Raw genomic sequence first — 12,494 nt, 5'->3', positions numbered from 1 at the left:
GGGGAACAATGCTTGTGAAGATGTTATACTTTAATTAAATGAGGTTGATGTTTCTGCATATTAGATATAAATAATCGTCAAAGTGTTAGAAATAGCTTCTTAACTAAAACTTGCTTTATCTAGGCCTACTTTCGACCCACTGGAAAATGCCCTCTGCAATTTGCAGCCACTACATTTTCAACAAATTTGCAATTTGCAGCCACTACATTTTGTTCAACAAAAGCAGGCTAATATCAGCTGCAGCTGCAAACTGAGAATAGCAGTGTGAAAGAACCAGTGTTTTTTTGGTTTATACTGCACAGCTGGAAAGTAATTGTGAGCTTTGTGTTTTTGAACAAAAATAAAAAAAAGATTTGTATGTAAAGAAATTGGAATGGGTGCTATATATTGGACTAAGGTGTTGTGTAGAGAAGTACAAATGGATAGGTGTAGTAAAGCCATGATATTTTATTGTGGACTGATGTGAAGCATTGTTTCTTGGGACAGTACACTTGTAGAAGTCAATATGACTTGCAGGCTTTGGATAGAGGAATGGATAAAAGATAGGGTTAAAAAACCACAAAGCCGTTCTTAGAAATAGTTTGCCATACTGGAATGGAGAGAGATGAACTTTCCTAAGGTAATCTTACTAAAACGTAATTGTTGCCTACAGTGAAGTTCTAGGGGGAAAATGGGGATTTTTTTTTTTTTTTTTTTTTTTTTTTACAATCTTTAGTGATTGTTCTATAGGCTTTTCAGATATTAGAGGCTCTTACTAAGAAAAATTCTCTTATGAAATGAAAATTACTTGAATTTGGTCAGGAATCCAGGACGTAGTTGGTGTGAGTTTAATGGAAAACATGTCTGCTACAGCTAAAAATATTAGCCTTTAAAACTGTATTGCTGAGAATTTGTATGATTAATGTATACATTTTTACGGTTAGGGAGGAGAGTGGATTGTCTAACGTAAATGTGTATCTTGGGGGTGTAATAAGGAACAGGACAGCTTCATTTCCACAAACGTACACTGCTGCAGATGTTCAAAACCAAGGGAACATAATTTAGCTACAGAAGCAAGACTTTTCTGAAGAAAAAAGGCATCCTGTTGCTTCACCAGCACACTAGGACTTAAAAAAACACCACCATTTAAGGTGAGTTTTGTGCAGTGAGAGCACACCCTGTGGCTTGGCAGTCTAGTCAGAAGGATGATACCATGCTGACTTTATAACTAGATCTTTGAACAATATTCTCATGGGTGGTAAATGCAAAACAAAGTAATATCAACTGGCACTTAATTCTGTGAGCTCCCCGCTGATGGGGCTCTGCACTGAAATGGAACTCTTCCTGACAGGAAGTCAGCCGCAAAGTGTGGAGACCTCTGAAAATAAAGTGTGCTTTAATTTGACACCCTGCTGTTTTACAGCTAGTCTGTTTAATTTGAGACTATGGAAGGAGGTTTAGTGGAGGGAAGGGGTATGAGATTATGGAAAGTTCAGTGAGCGGCAGCCATTGTTGCTGACATTATACTAATTACAAATATGTGAACATTTGTGTTCACATTAATAAACCAAATAATGTGTCTCTGTTTCCAAGCAAAACAGCTTAAGAAACTCATGATTTGGGGAGCAGTGCTGTTTACTCAAAGTTCTGGCAGAAGAAGCTTTCAATAGTGGTGTTACTCAGTTTATTGTTTAACCTTTAGTCTTATTCATACTCATTTGTGCCTTTTTATGTATCTCTGCAACTGGAAAAACATCTCTCTCATCAAAGATGTTGATGATGCACTAATCTTTCAATAAATATTTTAAGATAACTTAAGTGAAAAAACTCATAATTCAGATTATGCAGCAATCAATGTGATATTGAGGTGCATGTCTGTTAGGCATTAGATCCTAGTTCCATGTGAAATTTGATTCAGAAGAATCAGCTAGATTTTCCAGTACCCTTTGAATATTTATGAAGACATTTATTTCTATTTCTAGTTAAAACAGAAATAGTTATATTCTTATTTCGGGAAAATTTGCTTGGTGAGCGCAGGGAAGGATTTGCAGTGAAAGGAGCAGAAAATTATTATTTCTCATGTTTATTGTAGCAACATGTAGGGACTGATGAAAATAGAGCCCTGTGTTGCTGGGTGTCACGTAACAGTGGAATAATGGATACCCAGAATATTTTAGTCTAAATGGAGATAACAGATGCAGGATGAGGAAGGGAATGTAGTATGCAAGTGGAGTGTAATGAAAGACACACATGTTAGTTTTTCTGCCTTTTTTTTTTATTATTATTTGATTAGATTTAGCTTCCTTTTCTCTAAATCTTGTGTGATCTGCATTAGGATAGGATTATCCAAGGAAATGATGAGGGACAGGTTTGGACATCCTGTCTTTTAAGTAAGGGGTGGGATTGGTTTACGTACTTTGGTTTCGTTCCCTCAAAGGTGCGATGATAGCAGGAATCTTGTTCGTTGTTTGCATGCATTCATTATGAGAGTTTAAATTGAAACTAAGCTACATTTGGGGAAAGGGGAAATACAGAGAGGCTTTTAGTTCCAAAATAGTATTCACTGTGTATATAATTGACTTTTTTATTAGTTAAATTTATTTAGTTAAAGCTTATCAGACATTGAGCAGGAAGGTTGCTGCTATTTGGTGGTGGTGTTGATGAATGTTGCTATCAGTGGGATCAGTCCATCACTACTAGTGCAACTGTGCAGCAGTGAGTATGCTGTGATTTTTCTTGTCCTTACAATTAGTAGTCTACCTTGGAAGACAATTTTTTCCATGCAGTGGTTTTACAAAAACTGAAGTTAAAATCACAGTTAAACAAAAAAGCACTGAAATCAAGAGGCAGTTGCCTTATACTCCTGCTATTTCTCAGTCTGTTTTTCTTTTTCCATAAAAATGATTCTGGCACTGCAGCTTGATTATTTGGATCTCTTCCCTTTGTTCATCTTGTGTTGTCCCTTTTCCTCACTTCTGTTTTTCTGCCTCATCTCCTTTGACTTATAGTTTCTTGCTTCCCATTGCTGCGTATTTACAGAACTGCTTGGTACTTTGATTTCTCAAATAATATTTAAGATGACTGTTCTTATTCTTCCTGAAGCTACTGTTTTTCATCTCGGTGTTGAAAATAGCTGATGGTTAAAGAACCTGAAGAGGAAACTGCAGTGGAAAAGGTTTGCTGCTAGATGAACTCAAACCTGACCCCTAATTTCATTTCATGAGGAGTCATGGCAACAGCCTGCTAGTGGGAGAAAGAAAGGGAGAGGCTGCCCAGGCAAATTGCTTCCTCCATCAGAAACCGTGGGCCTGGAATCAGTGAACCACTCATGCAGTTTTTCCCCCTTCTACAGTTTGTTGTTGTACTGGGACTGTAGTGGGGCTGGAGTTTAACACTGACCTGTTTCATCTTAATGTGACATTGGTTCTAGGGGCAAACTTTTATTCATCAAGTCACAAGTTAGATCATTATAAAAGGCATGTAATAAATGTTTTTCATATACATGTTCATACTTTTTTTTGAAACTAGATAGAAAATGAAGTTTATGAGTTTTGATGATATGTAGCTTTTATGCTGTGATAGTTACCACTGATGGCATTTTATTGAGGCATTTTATTGATGCTGACAGTGATATTTTTGTAATTTTATGTGAACTTTCTGATTAAGTGATTTAAGTTTTATTACTAAAATCCTATTTTAAGAATATTTGGTATCACCATAAACTATGACAACTGCAAGCTGTGTCGAGATTTTCTGGTTGTATGTAATTGTTAAAGATTGTATGTGCTGTAACATTTTATGTAGTGTATCTTTCATAATACTATATCTTTTAGGAGAAATTTGTATAGTTTGTAGAGAAGACAACAGTTGTCACTTTGAGAGTAATCTCATAGCATAAAAGGCAGTCTGACAAGCTGACAGTTTTTTATTTAGCATTTTACTACTAGCTCTACCTCTATATGTGTATAATTTATTTTCAGAATCTATAAAAACTTGTTGTGACTTGAACTCAAACTTTTAAGTATTGAAATTAAACTCTCATTATAAGGTAGTCTTAGGCATTTACCACTAACTACATAATACCAGTTTATAGGAAGCTCTGTTTACATGGAATATCCCAAACGGTTAAACAGCAGGGGAGTCTTCTGCTTTTAGTTAAAAACCTGTTGTTTCTGTATGGCTTATTTACTACTACTTTAATTCTTAATGTAGTGTGCTGTGGAATTGAGCATGCAAAAGTCAGCAAAGAGTTCTGTTTTCTGCATCTAAGGTTATTACTTGCTGTACAATAATAAAGGCACTATTTTATTGGGTTAGTTGTAATTAACTTCAGCACTAGGCATTGATATAAATCATTCCTAATCTGTTTTCTTTAAATTTTCATTCTTTTAAACTGGTTTAACATAGCTTCTTTCTGTCGTTCTTTTACATAAGGACTAGGGTTGTAATTGCATTTTTGAATTAGGCTGTCGGAAACTAATGTGCATGTTGATCCAAGAATTGATTAAGGAACACTAATGAATTTCATATAACACTTAAAAGATTTGTAATAAATACTGTGTAATAAATATTCTATAGCAGTGATCTGTTATACCATTAGAATTCAATACAGCATTGTCATGCTGTGCAGCTGGGAAAATATTTCGGTATAAGAAACTTTGATTCTGTTTCATAGTTAAAATAGTAAACAATTTTGTGGTTATGAATAAAAAAATAGTGTTCCAGCTCCCCTTCCCCATAGTATATTTTATGAAAGTAGCTATCATTATTATAATCTTTGTTTCTGTGTTTTATCAGAGGAAAAATACTGAAACACTTCTGGTTTTCATTTTTTTTTTTCCTGCTCAGTCTTGGTGTTTGATACCAACTGGGCCACGTGCATTTTTGATTTATCAATACACTAGTGTACTGCAGCACTTTCAGTTGGTCTTTAACAGCATACGTTTGAAAAAAGAATGTTATGTGTTCCTTTCAGTCAGTTTTGCAACACTGAACGTGTTTGTTTCTTGAATTTCTTGTCTTTTTTCAGGGGTAGATAGTCACACATGCACAATCTGAGCCCACCTTTATAGTTCGTTAGTTAGTTTGATATGAGTGCGTTTGGAATATTTTCCCACAACAATGTGCTTGGGGATATACCTCCACTTGAGAAACTATCTCATCTAGTTGATTTTTATACAACTTTCTCCTAGAAGACTCATTAAAATTTTTTAATACAAAGACTTTAGTTGTGTACTGTCGCTAGCTGATTTTTTGACAAAAAGCAATGTGTTTTTAATGGAATGCCAGCAGTAAATACTTTTTATTGTAACTGAGTGTGTTTGATAGTTTAAAAGTCTTATAAAAATAATTAGCTCTTTTATATAGTTCTAATGGCAGCCTTGCAAGTTTCCCCTGGAGCAGTCTCTAATGAACAGGCCTTGATTTTTCCAGTTGGGCTTTTAGATTCCCTGAGGACTTGACTTCAGACCTTGAAGGGCAGCAGCTGCCATTTGTCTTAAGACTGGAGTTGCCAAACAGACAGACCATGTACTAATAGGACACATTTGTACAGCCTGAGTATGTGGAACCCCGATAGAGGCCTAATGATGATCATCTGTTGAGAGCTTGTAGCTGGCCAGGGTTAGGGTAACTTTTATCACCCTTATTGAAATCAAAACCTCTGTATTGATTAGTGAGGTAGTTTGACCTGTTACATAGATGCCATGTTAAAGCTTTCATAGACAAGCCATTGTTTAGTGTGGAATAGTATCCATTGTTTGAATTTCAATAAATTCAAGCCTCTTTGGTAAGTTTTCCCCCTGACAAGATGCTCTGAATTTTTGGGATAGTAGTAAATATTTTTGCAAGCTTTCTCTTTTCTCTGTGTAAAGATTCAGCAACATTGGTGGTGTTCTGAAGAGAAAGGATCATGAATATAATTATTGAAAATATTTTTTTCTTAATATCTGATAGTTCTTCCATTATTGATTTGTTTTTTAAATTTTATTTGAGCATCCAGGTATGACACTGTACGTACTGAATAACGTCTCCAAATGTGTTTTTGTGTTAATCTTATATAAAAGTGTCACATCCTTGCAAATTTTTTCTGTTTCATACACTACTTAGCATGTGCTAATTTTGATATTAAATTGCTACATAGAGTTTCTAGGTATGATTTCCCATAATTCTGTGTTGGTTTTAATTTTTTTCAATGGAGCTTTGTAGATTAAAATAAATTAAGCATGCTTCAACTCTTTAAAAGTAATTTATGCTTGGAGATATTCTTCTTAACATGTAGTCTAACTTTTTTTTAATTATGAAGAACCCAGCTGAGATATAATCTACTTTTCACTATATGTTCTTTATTGCTGAGTTCATTCAAGCCTGTGGTGGATGTGGTGCTGAGAGAGTGCTGACACCAAGTGCAAACACTGCTGAAAAGTTCTTGATAGTTTACTTTAGGCACTTAAAGATTAGTATATCTCTCTATGAACAAGTTTTTCATGCAGATTTGACCTTTACTCTAGGATATAATATGTCTCTTAGTCATATGTTAACACATTTTTCCGCCCTGCTCCTTGGTGCTCCATTCATAGTTGTCAGTACCAAAGTCATCCTTCTCCTTTATTTCATAACCAAAATAAATTATTAAATCTCCGCCAGCTTTATGGGAAGGATGGATTAGCAAAGAATTTGCTCTTTTCTGCTTGCTTATGACTGTGTATTTGAACTGTTAGATATAATTCTTAATTGTGGAATATGTTAACCTTGTTAGAAGGATTTTTTTTAAAGTTTCTCAGAAAAATGAATTATTAAGGAGTATGCATGTGTATGTACCTATGAATGAAAGTGGTAGTACAGGTTGCTACAGTTGAAAATAGAGCACTTTTCATCTCTTGGAAATATTTTAAATATTCTGTTAAAGATCCATGTTTAACTGTTTAGCCATCAGACCAGTTGATGGATTGGTCTTGCAAATGTTTTTATATAGCTTGAAGAATATATATTTTGGGTTACCTGTTTGAAATATGATTATATTTCTTTCCTAGCAGTGCACAGGTGAGGAGGGATATGTCCATTTCCTGCTTATAGGCAAGCACTTCAAATTACAAACCAACAAAAATGCTTATCAACAAAATTTTCTTGGCATTTGTTTGAGTGATTAGAGTTTAGGAATGGCTATATTTGGTTAGATAAAGGCTCCACCTTGCTTACTGTCATATCTCCAACTATAGACACAAAGAGATGCTCAAGAAGAATAAAATAGTACAAGCATGTATGACACTCTCCCACTCTCTAGTAATTATCACCTTGGGCTATTTTCTGAACCGGATATAGTTTCTGTGTATCTAGTCAATATCAACGTATTTTCCTTCTGTATTTCTGCAGTCTCCTCTTGATCCTATTGAACTTTTAGTCACCACAACATCCTTTGGTGATAGACTCCACTGATCTGTAATGCACTGTACAAAGAACCACCTGCATTTCTTTGTTTTGAAGCTGGCTCTTACTAGCTGCTGCTTGTAGAAAAGGCTTTTCAGCAGGACTGTTTGGGTAAATAAGAAGCTCCTGAAGTATTATATCTGAACAAGGACATTCAGAATGAGTAGGGAGCCAACAAGAAGTGGAAGAAAATGACTGATCAAATAGAGTTAACACTGGAAAACTCCAGTGCAGAATTTTTAAAGAACTTCTCCACTTACCTGATGATGTCATATGATTAGAGACATACCTTATTTTTAAGAAAGGAAATAGGAGGATCAAGCAGTATAAAAGACTTTTCAATGCGTTTGAAGACTGAGATGACTGTATATGCATAGTAGCTGAGAGGAAATAAAATGGGACATGGAATTACTGAAGATTCTTTTGCTAGGCTAATCTCGTTGGTTATAGTCTAATGCATGTTGTGGCCTTTCGCCAAAATATGTTTCCTAGACAAAGGAAATGTAGTAATTTATATGAGTTTTATTAGAGCATTTGGTACTGTCATATGACTGATCATTAGTTAGGATTAATTAAAAAAAACCACTGTAAAATAGATTAAAAAAACCCAACCTGACTCAAATGGGACAACAGTAGATCATGATATAAACCGTGAGGGAGATTATTAGTTTCTGAAAGGAGAGGATTAAGATCAGTACTGTTTCATGTTTTCATTTAGTGATCTTTGTGCATTCAGTAAAAATGTGTTAATGAAACTTGTTGATGATCTAAAATTGGTGCTGTAGAGGAGTGGGATCTAATTTTTGCTTATGGCAGAGTTGTGCTGTAGCTATGGGAAATATCTTATATGTTATTCCATGCAGAATTATGATTCAGATGAGGTTTAAAGCAACCTGCTGTAGGTGAACCTGCAGGGGGAGTTGGACTAGATGATCTCCAGAGGTCCCTTCCAACCCCTATCATTCTGTGATTCTCTGATAGAGTACTTGCATTTTATCTAGAATACTTACGGAATTGTTTACAGATTCCATTAAGGAAGTAGGTGAAACAATAATGAGCTAGGAAATTTCCACATCAGACATAGTATTTGAATAAAATGTGATTTCTTATTTGTCTCCTTGTATTGGTTGTTTTTTGTTGTAGCTATTTGTGATAGTGTTTAGTGCTTCTAGGTTTTTTCCTGCTTCACTTTTGAGTGTACAGTGACCAAAAGCATTAAAAGTAGATTATGTGTCTCAGTTACTAAACATTTATAGCCATAGGAAATGATGGTCAATTAAGTACAGCTTAGAACAGGTATGAAATTATTGGCTTTGTTGATCTTCCCTTACAGTCCTTCCTTAGGAAAGTGCTGAAATGTGTTTTGTAGTTATTTAGTTGCATTAGTGGTTGAGTTTGAGGCTTTTAACGTGTTTTTTCTCTAATACCTTTGGGAGATGGATAACTAAGATGTTGATATAATAATGCAATATGCATACTGAGTGTAATTGTTTGAGCGAGAACATATACTGTGGGGAAATATTGAATGGATCATGAAAGATGATGACCATTAGTCTTTTCTTTCAGCTATTAAAATTAGCTTTAGGGTGTGTTCAGCTGTGATTTATGAAATTGTTTAGACTAACGCCTTCTTTGATGGTGTCTGATGTAGAGAAAAATGTGAAAAGTATCATGATAAATGCACTTTCTTTTCACTTTTGGCAACCTCCATCTTCACCAATTAAATTTTCAAGTATCGTAGTGAGCTCTCTTAAAGAGCAACAGATGGACAGTGTCATAAATACAAAACATTATTTTGCTTTTCTTGAGTTTTCACACATCTAAGTTAACAGAGAATAGTTTCAATTATCATTATATGAAGTTAAATATTTAGAACTAGATATTACATTTAAAAACACTCTTATGGTGTTTAGTTGCTTATGCTATTTTGCTTAGAATATTAGCAGCTAAAAGGCATTTTTTTCCCATAAGAATAAATGCTTCTTAAAGCTATTTCAGACAGCTTACAGATTGAAGCCATGTAATGGTGGCCATAAGAAGGCAACAGGGGAGAACTGCGGTAAGGACAGTGGGAGAAATACTGGTAAGATACATGTAGCAATAAGGACAGATGATGCTACTTGATGTAGCCTAAAAAAACCCCAACTACCCCAAAACATCCCATATGTGGCAATATGTAAATGGAACTTAGCTAGCACTTAGAATGTTGCTTGCCTTTTAATGCATATAAACTAGTTATCTAAAAAGTAATGAAGTATCTTGATAATTCATGATGAGTAATGCATCACAAATTACAATTATTCTACTCTTAATTCTGACTACTTGAAAATTGTAATACATTGTTGCAACTTAAAAATGATAAAAGAATGTGTTGGGTCTGGAACACGTCAGGCCATGAGAGATCAGAGTTATAATCTCTTGCCTGCTTTTGAAATCTGGAAATCTTTTTTCTTGGGAGGGGGCAGGGGAGAGGATTTAAATTGTACAGAAACAACATTGACTGGCTTTTGTTCTATGTCTGATCAAACCATGTCACTGACTGAGAGGTAATTTTGCAACACTGAGCAGCAAAAAATGTAGTCAGTTCACACTGGGTATTAAAAACTCCTAGATTCAGAACCTGAAATTTGTTTGAGAAATTTGCAGTTTTGTACTTTGCCTGTTTTGGAGCTGATGAGATAAAAGAACCACAGCGATAGAAGTGCTGATGTGAATAATCATTAGGAGTATTACTTCATACAATGAAGGCTTAAAAATCAAGGAAGCTGATATGGAAAAGAATATGAAACTTAAGTACCTGTCGTCTGCAGAATCAGTCTTTTGTATTAGTTTAGAAGAGTCGTGGAGTTTAAACCAAGACTTGTATTTGGCCCGTTCTATCTGAATGCCACCACATTTTCCCAAAAATATAAGGTTCACACATTTACTACCCTAATTTTTAGCTCTGTCAACTTGTTCCTATTGAGTCTAAGATTAAAAATATTCTTTGTGGTTTTGTTAACCAGTTCTGTTTTCTCCTCAGCTTTCAAATGGGGTAAGCAAGCTCCAGTGATAGGTCATCTGGGTTGGTTGCTTTCCAGTGTATCTCTTGTGGGGGCCAGGCAAAACCTGCCTACATGTTTAAGAGATGTAGAATTTTCCTGTAATTCAGGGCTCAATTGGATGTAAGAAATGTGCAGTGCACATGTGTCTGCCATTACCATCATTTCGGTGTGTTAAAAATTCAGAGTGCTAAAAATGTGTTAACTTTTTTTAAACATACTGGGTGATAATGATGCAATATTTTGATCATTAGCAGATTTTTATTTTTGAGTAGAGATGACTATGTGAGGTGAGGATTATTATCAGCATATGTTAACTAGACGTAAAGGCATAAGAGAAGTTTGCGTCTAAAGAATGAGCCTTGCATTAATGTGAAACAGTTTGTTTCTAGCATTATCAAGTTTCAATAAGGTAAAAAGCATCAGTGAACCAGAGTAAGTTCAGAATTATTACATAATATAGCAAAAGAAAATGATGCAGTTGTTTGTGGGATGTTTTTTATTTTCTTCTCCCCTCCACAGAATATGACTTTGAGTAAATGATACTGTTCTGTTTCTTCATGCTGGCAATGTTTCCTTCCTGATTAGCACACAATTAATGCTTTGTATATTTGCTGATGGTGGTGTAAGTTGCTAAAATTGAAAAGAAAGTGCATGACTTTGTAGCTGAAAATGTTTTTTCTTAGTCTCGTTTTTATACAACTATTTTTCTTGTTTTTCCCCAGGAGTGGCAGAACTCTATACAAAAGAATGCTGGCCTTGCCTTTATTGAGCTTGTCAATGAAGGAAGGTAAGTCACAATATTTGATAGCACCTCTGCCTTACCCTTCAGGAAGTTGTGTGGCTTGAAACTTTTTTAAAAGAATTTTTCTTCTGCCTTTTTGTGTCATTTTCTTTGAGTTTTAGAAGCATGATTTCACATTCTTTAATACATCGGTTCAGTTCTAATACTGAATATAGGATTTTGCTGAATCTGAATGCTCTTTAGTTTCATTAAATATTTCACTTACTGGTGTGTCATTGATATTCTTTCTTCCTGTCTTTGTGCACTGGTTAACGTTGAAACTATAATTTGTATTCAGCTAATCTCTGGACGTAGAGAATTTATATTTGGAGGACGTTATAGCTGGGAATTGTAAGATAAGCCTCTGTCTCAAAAATTAGATTCCAGTTTGCTCATTTATTTCCTTTCTACCTCATAAAATAGAAAGGAAGAGAGTCTCTATAAGGTTAAAAAAAAAAAATCTGTTAATATTACCAATCAGTTTAATATTCTATTCATAAGTATATATGTATATTACTGGGACTTATAGAAAAAGACAGAGCAGGTGATGAGGTCATGTTCTTTGACTTGTAGTGACTATTCAGAATCATCAATATTTTCTTCATTAGGAATCGATTGTTGAGGCAGACGAAGAGCAGTATTTACTTTTTCTAAAGGATTTTTTAAAGATGTCTTAATGAATTAGCTAAGGACTATTACAAGAAATGCATTTTATCTAAACCTAAATTCTGTTAGTAACTTGAGCTGATAAGATCCCAATAGAAAATAAATTTTACAGGATTAGGACAGCTACTGATTTAAAAACAAAATTTATCGCATAAATTAAAATGCTATGTAAATAACTTTTTGTCATTATAGGAATAGAGGAAATGGCTATTTGATATTTTTCTTTTAAAATGTGTAGATGTTCTCAAGATATATAAAAATAATGACCATTTTAATGGTTGCATTTCAGTTTATGGTGAGGGAAGCACCATTCTGAGGCAGGAAAAACATTTTGCTACTAGTCTTGATCCCAAGGGCCAAGGTAAAGTAACAAGGGTGTTCAGTTACAGTGTTAAGATCTAGCCTGTAGTTGTTTCCTATTATGTGAGGCTGACCTGTCTTGACCTTACTTATAAAGTGCTTGCTATAAATTTGGCCCTTGATTAATGTTTTATTAGCATAGATAACGTAGAGATCCCACACGCATGTAAACTACAATGTAAGGTTCATCTGTGTAAGATGATTATCATGAACAAATCAGTTGCTGAGACTGGGTTGTA

The 12,494-nt window shown here is 34.7% G+C and overlaps 1 protein-coding gene across 2 annotated transcripts in view; it reads left to right on the top strand.

Moving 5' to 3' along the window:
- Window positions 1-12,494, top strand: part of LRBA (LPS responsive beige-like anchor protein) — a 419,285-nt gene that overhangs the window by 127,564 nt on the left and 279,227 nt on the right. For both annotated transcript variants that reach the window (XM_075751281.1, XM_075751280.1), the window contains exon 35: window positions 11,171-11,235. In XM_075751281.1, the coding sequence (XP_075607396.1) occupies window positions 11,171-11,235 (65 nt within the window). The remainder of the gene's footprint in view (window positions 1-11,170; window positions 11,236-12,494) is intronic.

This window comes from Balearica regulorum, chromosome 4 (assembly GCF_011004875.1).
Source record: "Balearica regulorum gibbericeps isolate bBalReg1 chromosome 4, bBalReg1.pri, whole genome shotgun sequence".
NCBI lineage: Eukaryota > Metazoa > Chordata > Aves > Gruiformes > Gruidae > Balearica > Balearica regulorum.
The sequence above is the reverse complement of the archived record's forward strand: the minus strand, read 5'-3'. Positions and strand labels throughout refer to the sequence as shown.